This window comes from Diadema antillarum, unplaced genomic scaffold (assembly GCF_040938485.1).
Source record: "Diadema antillarum isolate AM-2024a unplaced genomic scaffold, OU_Dant_1.0 seq00001021_RagTag, whole genome shotgun sequence".
NCBI lineage: Eukaryota > Metazoa > Echinodermata > Echinoidea > Diadematoida > Diadematidae > Diadema > Diadema antillarum.
In genome coordinates, this window is record NW_027271856.1 from 598,928 (window position 1) to 612,954 (window position 14,027).

Here is a 14,027-nt window from a genome sequence, read left to right on the forward strand (position 1 = left end):
CCTTGAAAATTACTCTATGCATAAACTTATAAAAGGGTCAAAGTCAAGTAAAAGTCCTCAAATCCCCAAATACATGCTCTCCCATTCATCCGATTAAACCTAAGTCAAGGAAGGTAAACATTCAACACATTTGTGACAAACATATCATTTTAATATTTTGTCAATTATGTGAACTGTCATCACACATTGTCCACATGTACTATAGACCTATCAAGTTAAGATGCTAAAATTTCACTTTTTGCTCCATATCTCGGAAATGGTTCATGGTATCTTCATGAAAATGTCACAGTTTTTCCCATATTTTGAAATTAGCTCAGTATTGTCATCAGATTGGCATCAGATCACAATTACTGATCATAAGTCATGCAAAATGACCAATACTTCAATGGTTGTGTATTAGGCTATGGCTAAAAAGAAACTTATTTCAACTAACACCATTTCTTATTACTATTACAATTACAATGTTACTTATGTTTATGTTATGAATACAGTTTCTGGTTGATAAACAGTGAAAATTGTTATATTTTACAGATAAAAAAGAGAAACATGAAAGAATGAACGTAAAGAAATACATGAATAGAATAAACAGGTGATAAGGTGTAGGTTCTCATAATTTTGATTAATGATTCTTTAAGAACTCCCAAAACAATGCGGCCTGATTAGAGTAAAGATGTGATTGCATTCATTAGTGAAAAGGAGGTATAAATGTGCACTCATGCTTTTATTTCTTCTTACAGAGAGATAGTGCAAATATTTGTCATTGTTAGCAATATTTTTGGTTTCTGACTGTTTCTAAAGTAATAAACTTTGTCAAGAATGCATGTGTAAATCAGTGTACAGTATACAATGTATCTCCACATCTTGCTTTCCACAATATGTTCATTATAAATAGGCAGTTCTAGCTGTATGATGTTGGCACTTATTTCATCTCATTTCTGGATTGTCTGTAGGAGCAAGTGCAGCAGCCAAATAAGCACATGCCAAAGACAGCCACAATCATGAGCACTGGCAACAAGACGGCTAACCCTCACCATGGCCCCATGGGCACACCAATCAACAGGCCGAAGTCATCCTCCGGTACAGGCATACCACATGTGCCACTTGCTTCCCCGAAGCTGAAGGTCACTCCTGAGCCAGAGAAAAAGCCTCAGACACCTGCTCCAGCAGCAAGGCACAACATGCCTCAAAGTATTCCCCCTCCAGGCAAACGAGACAGATTATCCTTTGTCTTTAAGAGTAAGGGTGTCGGCAGTGTCCTGCAAAGCCTACAGGCTAGTCATGTGGGCAGCAATGGTAGCACCACCAATACCAAGCTAGGTGACAAGACCAGTGATAGTGCATCGGTAGGTAAGATGGATAGTAATGTGAGTACAAAAAAGGTGTTTCCTGGTCCCGACAAGTTGCAACAAACAGGCAAAGGAGGCCCAGACTTCTTGTCAAGAAAGAGCAAAGTACATACTCCGTCAAAGCCCCAAGAAAAAGCCACATCATCTGGAGTCACTTCTACATTGAAGAAAGAAATCAATAGTTCTTCGCTTGTTCCATATGGGAATGATGATGAATCAAGTGGATTGTCCAGTGATTCTGATACAAACTATGATGTTGTTGTGGAAAAATTGTCTAAAAGTTCTTCAAAAGATGCAGCAGTGTCAACGAGCGTCTTTAGTAGAGGAATGAAGGAATCCATTGGAGACTCGAATATGAGACCACCCTCCTGGGAAAATGGGAAGAAGTCTGCCCTTGCAAGTAGCACAAACTTGACAACCATACGTAAAACTGACTCTCCTCTCAAACTAACAATCACAACAAATGGAAATGCTCAACGTATCATGAGCACCACACCATGGCGAGTGACAGACAGTGATCAACAAGTGTCTCCATCAGTGACATCAGATAGCAGTAACCATAGCAACTTGTCCACTAATTCCACAAGTGAGTGGGCGGTAAATGACAAAAAGGATGCTAACTCTGTTGATGAGTCTATCAAAAAGGAGGCTTCTCATGTTGGATGGAATGTGAAACCTTCTCCATCTTGTAATGGAGGGTCAGCGATGTTCAAGCGTGAAAGTGGGGAAAACAGGAAAACAGTCTCTACAGGTACACTGGCATACTCAACAGGGCAGAAAAACCCTAACACAAGTGACAGTGTTAAACCATATGCTCCCTTGTTATCTTCCTCCACAAAGGTTGAAAAATCATATGTAAGCAAACGTGAAAAGTTAGGCATTGTGACCAAACACTTAAATGGTATGCATGATACTTCAGACAGGACTAGACAGAACAGTTCTGACCTCAGGATAGACACAATGAAAAGTGGGGGATGCACCATAAGGGAGAATGACAAATTAGCTGGGAAGGTCTTCTTTACACATCAGCATCCAGATAGTTGTAATGTCAAAGAAGGTGTAAAAAATGATGAGCAACAGCAAAGTATGAAATTTGATGACACTCAAGGAAGGAACAGTGTGAGCAAGGACTTTGCCAAAGCAAAGAACTCACAGTCCTCTAGCTTAGACAATGAAAAAGAGGTAGGGGATCAGGTTGAGTGGAAACAGGACATTACAAAATTAAATGATGAGGATACTGACAAGAAAAAGAAGAAAAAGACAAAGTTTGCACCAAAGAAAGAGGAGGAGAAGGTAGAATCACCAGCAAACGGACAATCTGAAAAGCATGTTCAGAAGAAAAAAGGACTTGAGGAAGACAAGGCCCACAAGCTACCAGAGGGAGACGCTTTCCGCAAGCACCGTGGGCACAGCAAGAGCCGTACTTACCGTAGTGATTCAGACAGTGACCCTGGCACTGAGGGACAGTTTCGTGTGATGAAAAATGGGCAGCCAAGAAATGGTCCCTTCAAACGTCATTCCACCGGCCCTCTTCCTCTCCCAGACATGTTTCGATCACCACCTGACAGCGACTATGATGATGACTCCTCACCAGTATTACAAGTGCCCCCGTTTGAGTCATATCGTAAAAGGAAATATCGGGAACATGGATATGATAACAGCCACTCCCACCTTTATCACGAGGCCCCCAATCCCCATTGGTATAGGGGGCCACCTCAAGAGAAAAAGAAGCGACTAAATGGATATGGAGATTGCTGGACCTTGGACAAGGCCAAGCACAAACAGTACAGACAGGAAGGTATGTGTTTCTTGTTTTTTTTTTATGACCTAAAATTAGGATGTGGCCATAATTAGAACAACATTTTGTACTTCCTTAACCTTGGGGAGATTTGATTTGGACTTCAGTTGAATAAAATCAACAAGAAAATATGGGCATGCTTTGAAATGTAACTCCTGTGCTATAGCTTATATGGCAAGGAATAGTGTGTATTTTATGAAATATGTCAAATCCAGTTAGGGCGTAATATTGCAGATATCCTGAAACAAATATTGTACTGACTAAAATAAACTTTGGATTGTTTTGTCCACGGAAATCTGTTTCAGGATTAAAGGACAAGTTCACCTTCATAGACATGTGGGTTGAGTGAATGCAGCAATATTAGTAGAACACATCAGTGAGATTTTGAGCAAAATCGGACAATCCGTTAAAAAGTTATGAATTTTTGAAGTTTCTGCTAAGTCACGGCTGGATGAAAAGACTACTATAGCTTGTGATGTCACATGAGTACAACGATATAAAGAAAGAATAAAGAAAATTCAACGTATTTCCATTTTTCTCACATAAGAAAAGAACACTCGACTTCTCTCTTTCAGAAGGCAGGGGGAATAATATTACCCTTAACATACGTCAGTAGCAAGTCGAAGAACTGTGCACTTTATTCAAAGAGTAAAGTTTTGTGAAATTCTCTTTTTATTTTCCTTATATAGTTGTACGCATGTGACATCATACACTGTAGTAGTCTTCTCTTCCAGCAGTGACTGCGCAGATACTTAAAATATTTGTAACTTTGGAACGGATTGTCCAATTTTCCTCAAACTTTCACTGATGTGTTCTACTAATATTGCTGCATTCTCTCAATCCTTATGTATATGAAGGTGGACTTGTCCTTTAAGTATGATTTTTTTTTTCCTTTGCTTTCTTGATGCTTTCTTCAGAAGATTTGTATAATGTTTTAGTTGCAAAGGAACTGCATTGTAATAGTGCATGATCTATGCCAACATGGAAATGCATATCTGTGTTGAGGTTGATAAGTTAATGTTCTTAATGTAATTATCAAACATTTAATCACCATGCAAAAGGGTAGACAACTGTGGAAGAATGTAATAGAATAATTCACTCATTGTAATATTTGTAAAATTTCAGGCAAACTAATGAATGAATTATTGGGATACACTTGAAAAAGAAAATATATTATTGAGTTAAATGTTTTACCTGTTTCCTTGACACAGATCACAATCACATATACACACATAAGGTAGTTTGATATTGTCATCACCTCACAATTGCTGACACCCAAGTATTACTTTTTTTTTGCGTTTTGCATTAATTCAAATAGAAGATATTTTTGCCTTTCACATCAAAGTTTTCAGGAGTTGTAATAAATTAGCCATTATGATTTTTAAAAAGGTTGAAATATACTAGTAGAATAATTTACAACATCCTAATCTTTTAACGCGTAGACCAATTTGAGTGATCACAGCTACACATTCCTGTGTTGCTATTTCCACTGGGAAAGGATATTGATTTTGTAAGAATAAAGTTAATCGTTTGTCACACGAAGCGAGGTGAACACAAACGTATGCGTACGACATTTCGGCCGCGAATTCTGCTGGCCTTCGTCTGGCAAAGTAGACCGAGCGCTGCAGCGCATGCCTATTTAAAAGGCTGGTGGAAGGGAGCGTTGTGCTCAAGGGCACGCCATTGTTCCGCTTCGCTGGAGCGTAAGGTGCGCTATTATTCAACGATGCGATAACGATCAGCCAATCAGGATGCTTCCCGCCGCCGGTGCTCTTTTGCGCTGCAGCGCTCGGTCTACTTTGCCAGACGAAGGCCAGTAGAATTCGCGGCCGAAACGTCGTACGCATACATTTCTGTTTACCTCGCTTCGTGTAACAAACAATTAACTTTATTCTTACAGATTCTACCACGATGATGAACATCTTCCGTACTATCGATCTTGATTTTGTTGTGATAGGAGCATCTGGCTCAAAATGTCACATTGTAGAATATACTTGTATGTCAGACCAGAAGAGAAAATTAGCTGGGGAACAGTCATATTTTGAAAATTATAAATCATACCTGAAATAATTACAGATGAAACTAGAAAAGCACTCTGAGAGCGCAGACCTCCACCAAGCAGCTACTTTCTACCAATGATCTTGCTCTTACCAAAGAGATTTTTCTCCTCTCCACCACTGGGGAAAAGCTCTTTGAGCGAGAGCAGTGATTTCCACCCATAGGTATACATGCTGAAAAATCACCCAATTTCCCAATATAGAAGCCTTTCTTATGTCATAAACCCTCAGCTGCGCGGCACGCCTCGCCCTAGCAGAAACTAGAGCATGCACTTGAGTGCGCGTTTAAAAACCTCACAAATGTGCAGCTTGAACTCCCAAGTTCATTGACCCTACCTGTCAAAATATCTAATATCCTTCATAAATTCCCAAAAAATTCTCGGATTACTACCAAAATTTAATCGTTTGTTACTTGTGTCATTCTCAACCTTTCCGGACAAACAAACTAACTAAGTAACAAACAAACAAACAAACAAACGGTAACGAAAACATAACCTCCTCCCTTGCTGGAGGTAATAAGTATGGAAGAAATTGCCTAAATTTACCTTCAGTGATTGGGCAATTATAAGGAAGGATTTTGTTAATGCTTTCTTACGGGTAAAACATGATATTCGTATTTGTGATTCCCCTTACAAGAGGGTTTGTGCAGGTTAGACATCACCTCCAATTTTCATACAAAATTGTATTTGATTGCAAGTGATATGACTGTTCAACAAAACATGTACCACAGAAAATTTCAAGATCCTTAACTCTCCTATTGATTTGTATGTGATTTTGATAAAATTTTCACAGGTCTGTTAGATTTTACTGCATTTATGATAGTCATCTTAAAGTTTAAAGGGTGACCAAAACACTGTAATAATTACATGACATTAATGGGTGCCAGAAAAATGAATTCAAGATTCAGTATGTCTAAACCACAGGAGATGACAGTGGGCTCCTTGTACTGCCCTCTACTGATTTCATATTGTGTGTATTCCTGAGGCTTGATGGGATGAAGCTTTTGTCTTCTGAAATATGCATCATGAGGTGCTATTTGATATGAAGACATGGATTAGTTACTGATCAAGCTGACAGGATTAAATTCTATGCTTGTGCATGAAGGGTATTAATGGCATTATGCTTTTAGAACATATTTCCATTTTGAAGTTTGACTGTCTTGATGTGTATTTTATTTAATTATTATTATTATTTTCAATTTTAGTAGTAAGTTCCAAAAAAAACTGGGACCACTATGACAGGGGGATCATTCCCCATGCAACCACACAGGGATGGCTCCCAGAGGCTGAACCGGCCGTGGGATGGTACCAATAGATCATCCTCAAAAGATGTTACTGACTTCCTCAATAAATCTTCCCTCAAGACTTACGGTGCTTCAGGTGAGAAGTACAATTATTTGTACTCTTTCTCTATTTGTTTTTGTAATGTCTTGGGCAAGGACCATGTACATTTGTAGCTTTCTGTTATTTTTTAGTAGAATTTCAGCAGACATGAACATACAAACAGCCAAGTCTTCCTGTAAACTTCACAATGCAAACTGCCTTTCAACTCCAATATGAATTCCATCATGTGTAGGTTTGTGATCAACCATTCTCACAGTGACGCCAAAGCATTTTTTGTGTGGTGCATTAAGATGTTCTGTGATGTAAATGAGTGAGGATCATGAATAAGGACTGGCTAGGTGTGTATGGTCTGCTGTCCAAAATGAACATTGCATCATGAAATGGCAATGATCTGCAAATACAGAGTGATGACACACACATTATGCACACAGGATTACTACAATGTATGCAAACTCATTTGTTGTAATAGCTCTGTTTTGCACTACATTAACACATTGTATTCCATTTGATGTCAGATAAGCATCCTCAAAGGGAAGTTATACAATTCAGTACTTTTAGATGCTTATGGACTTTCAAATAATAAGAGTGAAATTTAGAAATTAGAAATTGTCTTTGTAATGATACAATTCAAGAAAGCCCATTGAAGTTTTGTGATAATGTAAAGGAAAAAAGTTGTCAATGAGAATGTCGTGGATAAAGTCATTCCCTTGATGAGGGCTACGATATAAGATGTGTATTCATACATGGAGCAAAAGGATCCCACTTCGGGGGGACTTTTGATTTTTGTTTCCTCGTTTTATTTCTGTTGCTATAATGACATCATTACCAAGGAGCGTGGCTTTTTATGTATACATGCAGTGGAAAGCTGGGAAGGAGGTTGCAGTACTGTGGATATGGAGGTTGCCAAGGAGGCTAGGGGCACCAAGAGGAGAAATGCGTGGGATCATCAATATGACATTGGAAAGGTAAATGGAGGGAGTCAGAGTAGATTGATGCTTGATTGCTTTATAATTTATTGTACAAATTTACATATGGAGAATAATGAAAGGTAAGACCATCTGAAATCAGTTGATCATCAAACATGGAGCTCTCGGGCAGCTTAAAAGACCTGGACTTTTCTTATTTCACATTTTCTCCCAGAAACAGTGTATTCATGATTCTGTTCAAAGTACATAAAAGACTGAGAAAATCCAGTACACAGGGAATCAAGTCCTTGATAGGTATTAGTGTGTCACATTTCATATATAGTGATCAAAACATAAGAGGAAGTATATGTAAATACAGCTGTTTTAGTGTGTTTCCTAGGGCCCCATGTCATGAAACTTGTTATCAATAACAAGTTATGATAGTTGTTAGAAGCTACTGAAATCCTTGCATCTGATTGGCTGAGAGTAAATTTGTCATAGAAATGTGGCAGTTGTTACTGATAACAAGTTCTATGAAACGGGACCCTGGTGTGCTTTGGTATATAAATGAATGTATTCATTATGATTTATGTCAGGGCTCTTTCAGGCCACTAAAATCTTTAAATCTGAAAGTTTGGTGGCCTGAAAAAGATAAATAGTGGTCCAAAATAAAAGCAAAAGTAACAATCCATTTTGAATCTTAGTTGCCCGATTGGGTCACCAAAAGATAAATTTGGTGGCTTGACACCAATTTTTAGTGGGCCTGGACCACCGCGCCATTGATGTCAAGCCCTGTTATATACATATAATAGTGATAAATGCCTCTGTGTTCACACTGAACAAGATTTGTAATTGAGACTGGAATCATCTTTTTTCCAGGGGGTTGGGGAAGAGGACAGTTACAACAATGCAAACAAAACTGCATAGTCGTGTTACAGACTTGATTTGTATAGTTGGCAGAGGTGTCCAGTTTCAACCCTCCACCTTTTTTCTGTGACCTAAGATGGTGCTAGCAAAGTGTTACCAATAGTATTCTAACTGATCGTCGTCGTAAACTACTTCTAGCTCCTCTGCATCAAAATTACATAATTTCTCAGATTTTTTCTTCCTTTCTTTCTCAAACTGAGGGTCTGAAATTTTTATGGAGATTTCACAGGTACATACGATATAGGTGGATTGAGCTAACTCCCTCAGTTTTTGAGCATTTTACTGAAGATTTAGCTCATGTGGCCAGTGTAGTATGTAGATGTGCAAACTTCATCTTTCATCATTGTCAAACAATGTGCTGCCATGGCAACAGCATGTTTTTGATGTAAATCATACAAATTACCAATGGATTTACCTAATTCCCTGAGTTTTTTTAGCATTTGACTTGAGATTTGGCACATGTGACCAATATAACTTCTAGCTGTGCAAAATCTCATCAATGGTTAACAATATGTTGCTGTAGTAAAAATACTTTTTCAATTAAAAGCATACAGAAATATTGTGAAATTAGATAACTTCCTCAGTTTATGAGCATTTGACTTGAAATTTTGTGCATGTGACTGCCATATTTGTATATGTTAATATGCAAATTTAATCTTTAAATGAATGTTGAATAATGCATTGTCGTGGTAACAGCATTTTTGAACGAAAGTCGTATAAAAGTAATGTGAATTAAGCAATTTTATCAGTTTTTTAACATTTGATGTGATATTTTTCCCATGTAACTACATGTGTTATGATTTTTAGATGTGCAAAATAAATCTTTTGTCAATGATAAACAATGCATTGCCATGGTAGCTGCATTTTTCTATAAAAAGCAAAAAAAAAATGTGGATTGCACAATCTCCCTCAGTTTATGAGCATATGACTTGAAATTTGGCACATTTTAGCGCTACAGTAGGTTGATTTATAAACCTCGTCTTTCCTCAATGTTGAAAGATGTGTTGCCATGGTAACAACATTTACTAATGAAAATCTTTCAAGAATAATGTGAATTGGGTTAGCTCCCTCAGTTTTTGAGCAGTTGACTTTTGGCACATCTGACCAATTTAATCTTTAATTGAGCAAAACACTTATGTCATCAATGTTGATTAATGTGTTGCCATGGTAACATTTTTTTTTTTCAGTAAAAGGCATACAAGAATATTGTGGATTATATTATTACTTGTCTGTAATTTGACTGTTCGGAAGAAATTGCAGGAAATACATACCCCATATCTAGTGGGGACTCAAATTTGTTGGACAATATACATTGTTACATTATTTGAATAGCCTTCTTTTTACTCCAACTTCATAATACCCAAAATTTATGTCAGCTGCCTTACAAGCAAGATCAGGCAATGGTAGAACAAGTACTTGTATGTTGAAAGTTACCTTTTGTCATTGTTTGGAAGTGATGTTAGGGGAATGTTAAACAGCAAGTAATGAGATTATCTGAAACTTTTGTTCACGCAGTTCAATGTACGAAGGTGAAAGTTGAAGCTTGAAAGGGTTTTGCCATGAAAGAAAAAGGCTCTCACAGCATGATGCCTGGATAAACAGTGACAATGAGAGGTGAGACATAGGATATAAGATAGTTGATATGCTGTGCTAGGTAGGTGGAGAAGATAATACACAGATTTTTAATGGTGAAGATTCTTTTGTGTTGGTGTAATTACTTTGGTTATTTCCATAGTTTCATTTTCTTCATTTTATTTACTCACAGGTGAAGAAACAGCGAAAGCCTTTCCATCAGAAGCATCACTACAGTGGTCATCACAACCCTTTTCAGCGTGCCCAGACTCACCGCAATAAACAGATGCATTCATGGGTAGGTCACACACTCTTCTCATAATCATATTAGCCTGGACCTCTCTTCAAATGCACTTACCATTGTTAAATAACGTCAATGCACACTGTTGGACTGAGTTACAGGAAGTACCAGATTTTATGTTGGTTAAATCCTTTGCATGCTTTAGCGCATCTAATTTCTAAACCATTTTCAAATATGGTCGGCTTCCTCATAGTTGCTAAGATGGGTTTTTGCTTGTAATGTGGGACAGCAAATGCATCACTGGAATGCCCTCAGCCTGCAGAATTGGCACATGCAACAGTCATGAATAATGTTCTGTGACAATATCAGGCTTTCACTATGCTGGGTTATTATGAGAAGGGAATTTCAACCTGAGTAGTTCTATATATGTACCACAAACAGTGATTCAGGTCATGTGCTTGTGCTTCTCAGAAAGCTGCATCATGTGGTACAAGTGTATATACCTTGTTCCTGTTGATGGGTATCTTTTTATACACAATGGCTTAATAATATTTGGGGGAATAGAAATCTTTGGCAACGGGGGCTGATTATCCAGTCCAACTTCAGGTGTAGACTTCAAGTAATCATTAATTTGATGTAATTGGAATGTATGTAGCCCCTGTCTACTTCACCATCAACAGGTTACCATCCAAATGCTTCATTTTCATATTTGAAATAGATTTTGACTTCGACTCTCATGGACAAATACCTGGCATACACGGTTATATCTTTATGCCTCTGCCACGAAGCGTCGCCGGAGGCATAATGTTTTGGGGTTGTCTGTCCGTCCATCCGTCTGTCCTTCCTTCCGTCCATCTGTCCACCCTTCCGTCCATCTGTCCACCCTTCCGTCTGTCCCTCCATCCATATTTTCAGGACAGCATAATTTAAAATCTGTTTGAGGTATCCTAATGAAATTTGGCATATGTTTGTATGAGTAGACAAAGTTGTGTCCATCAACTTTTGGGTGCACATGTTTAAGGTCAAAGGTCAAGGTTAAATTCTTTAAAATGTCACTATTTCCCCCATATCTATGCCATGCCTGAAGGTATTTTCTTCAAGTTTGTGTATACATGTATGACCAGATAAAGAATCTATGGGGAAAGTTTTGGGCCATAATGTCAAAGGTCAAGAGGAAATGCTAAAATTTCACTCTTTTCTCCATATCTTGGAAGTGGCTCAAGGTATCTTCATGAAACTTAGTACATATGCATGTACTGCCTGACAGTGATTCTTGTTTTTGGTTTTTTTTTTTGGTTTGTTTTTTTTTTAATTTGGGGGTCATGGGGTCAAAGGTCACAGATCAAAGGTCAGGTTGAAATGTAAAACTTCTACTATTTGATGCTGAAATTATCAATGCATAAGCTTAACAAAACTAGGTATACTGATACATGCATTACTGCACAATGATTCTGTAGGGAAAGATTTTGGCCATTGGGTCAAAGGTCAAGAGAAAATGTTCAAATGTCAATTTTTCCCATATTTTGAAAATAGCTCAAAGTATTTGTCAAGAAAATGAATGTTACAAATTAGTAATTATTTGAAGAATTGTGGGCCAAGGGGTCAAAGGTCAAGTGAAAATGCTTAAATCTCTGAATACGTGCACTCCTAAACAAATTAGTCATCCATCCAAATGAACCCTAGAGCAAGAAAAGTAAACACTCAACACATTTGTGACAAACGTCATTTTAATTTTTTGCTAGTTATGTGAAACTGTCATCTCACTTTGTCAAGACATACTCGAGACCTATTGGCAGAACCATGCATTATGGTGGAGGCATAACAGTTGCCAAAGCAACATTTCTTCCTCTTTTTTTAATTGTAAAATGGATGAGTTCTGAGGTCATGTACTTTGCTCTACCCATGGGACTGAAGGGAAGATTGTGAATATGATTAACTTGATAATTCCAGACCAAATGTACAAGCAATGAAAACAGGACAAAAAAGAAATTGAACAACAGTAATCCATTACCTTTGGCATTATGGTGGCATGTGATAGAGCATTTTTAAAACAGTTATGAGTACAAGGAATGATTTTGGAGGGATGTAATCTTATTTAGATGATACAACGATTGAGTGTTTGTGTATTGCTGTCTGTGTAAAAATTCATTGATGTCTCATTACACTTGCAGAATTTCCCTGGCTACAATCAGCAGCACATGAAGAAGTCTCGGCCTTGGCACGATGGGCAGAGATAATGTCAACTTTACCAAGTACCTCCTCTGTAATATTTGCTGAAGATTCAACCTCATCCTCCATCATAAATCTCTCTTTCCATTTCCTTTACTCTCTCAATCTCTCTGTCTTGTATTTTTGTAGTGTTTCTCTTTTATGTCTTGTCCAAGAATACAAACATTCTCCTTCGTAAGAATGCTTGCATTTCTGCTTCTGACATAAGAAGAAAAGAAGTTGTATACACATGCACTTGTGATGTAACATTGCACATGTAAATATCTGTATGTTTTCTCTTCAGTTGCTACAAGGTTCAGGAATGATAAATGTTTTTCTAGGAGGAAAGGAAATCAGTGTATTATGTACAGGTGTAGTGAGGAATGATATTGAGAAAAGATGGAGTGAAAATAACATGTAGAGTTGACTGGAGACTACCATTCATCAACTCCATTGCTTATGTGTACAGCTAGGTGAGCGATACCTACTACAGTAAATTACTTTGTGTTGGTCATATGTGCTTGATTCATTTTGAAGAAACCTCAGACAACACCTTGCCAAAGATATGTAGTACACAGTATAAAGGAGTTACCACTTGAGCAGCATTTTCACAAACCTACAATTCTGCATATTTTGTTGCTGGAGATGCTGGTGTTTCCAAGGTCTGCTCCATAGATAGACTCTTTATCAATCATTTCTTGTCATCATATGTGCATATCTTTACCAGTGCTTCAATATGATACAAAAATACTTCTCTGCCATTGTTACCTTCATATTGCTATGGATTGGAAGAGGAAATGGCAATTTTACAATGTCGATGTAACAGACTGTTAATTTCCTGCAATAAGTGGCAGTGATAATGCTGTAGGATCTTTTGTTTTTTATTTCTGTTTCAGTGTAAAAATGAGATGATGTATTTACTCATGTTTTTATGCATAAATATGAAATGAATTTTATTAGGTTTGCCTGTATATATACATATATATATATATATATACATATGTATGTATGTATGTATATGTATCAAATCCAGTCCGTATCACCTGAAACCATTGTATTATACACAAGTGCTATAGTTTATATTTGTATGTGAGACTGAATGGATTATCTTACATATGGTTGAGATGTAGCATGCCATGTTATTAAATTTGAAGTTGATCTACTTTCTCTTTTTGTGTATGATTTTGAAAGACAATAACAGCACCCCCACAAGTTATAATACATAGAATGTCCCAAATATGCCAGCAGACAGCATGATGCATTTGGCTTATCTAGAAAGTGTTTGTTAATGTCCTATCTGTTGTCCAGTTCTATATTTATTTTCAAAGGGTACCTTTTGAACAGCATTGAAAGTTTTATAACACTTGGTATAGGGGCAGACAACAGCCAAGCAATTAGTTATCAACTTCCTGGACTGTGAACAAAGCGGCACACGAGATGAATATCATATTTAGAAATGTCATTTTGTACACAATAAATCAAGTGATGGCAAGTGTTGCAACTGAACCCATTGATGAAGCATTCCACTCACTAGGCTAGACATGACTAGTAGTCAAATGGTTAAAGTGATGTCAAATTTCCAGCTGAAATACCTGTGAGGAAGAATCGTGTGAAAGAATAAGTCAACCTT

General features: G+C 37.4%; 1 protein-coding gene across 1 annotated transcript in view; it reads left to right on the forward strand.

Annotated features, from left to right (window-relative positions):
• LOC139742807 (uncharacterized) overlaps positions 1-12,523 on the forward strand; it is a 52,729-nt gene extending 40,206 nt beyond the window's left edge. The window contains exons 14-18 of the mRNA XM_071653320.1: positions 951-3,186; positions 6,443-6,580; positions 7,403-7,509; positions 10,142-10,246; positions 12,361-12,523. Coding sequence (XP_071509421.1) covers positions 951-3,186; positions 6,443-6,580; positions 7,403-7,509; positions 10,142-10,246; positions 12,361-12,426 — 2,652 coding nt within the window. The 3' untranslated portion in view covers positions 12,427-12,523. The remainder of the gene's footprint in view (positions 1-950; positions 3,187-6,442; positions 6,581-7,402; positions 7,510-10,141; positions 10,247-12,360) is intronic.
• The last annotated feature ends 1,504 nt before the right edge of the window (positions 12,524-14,027 follow it).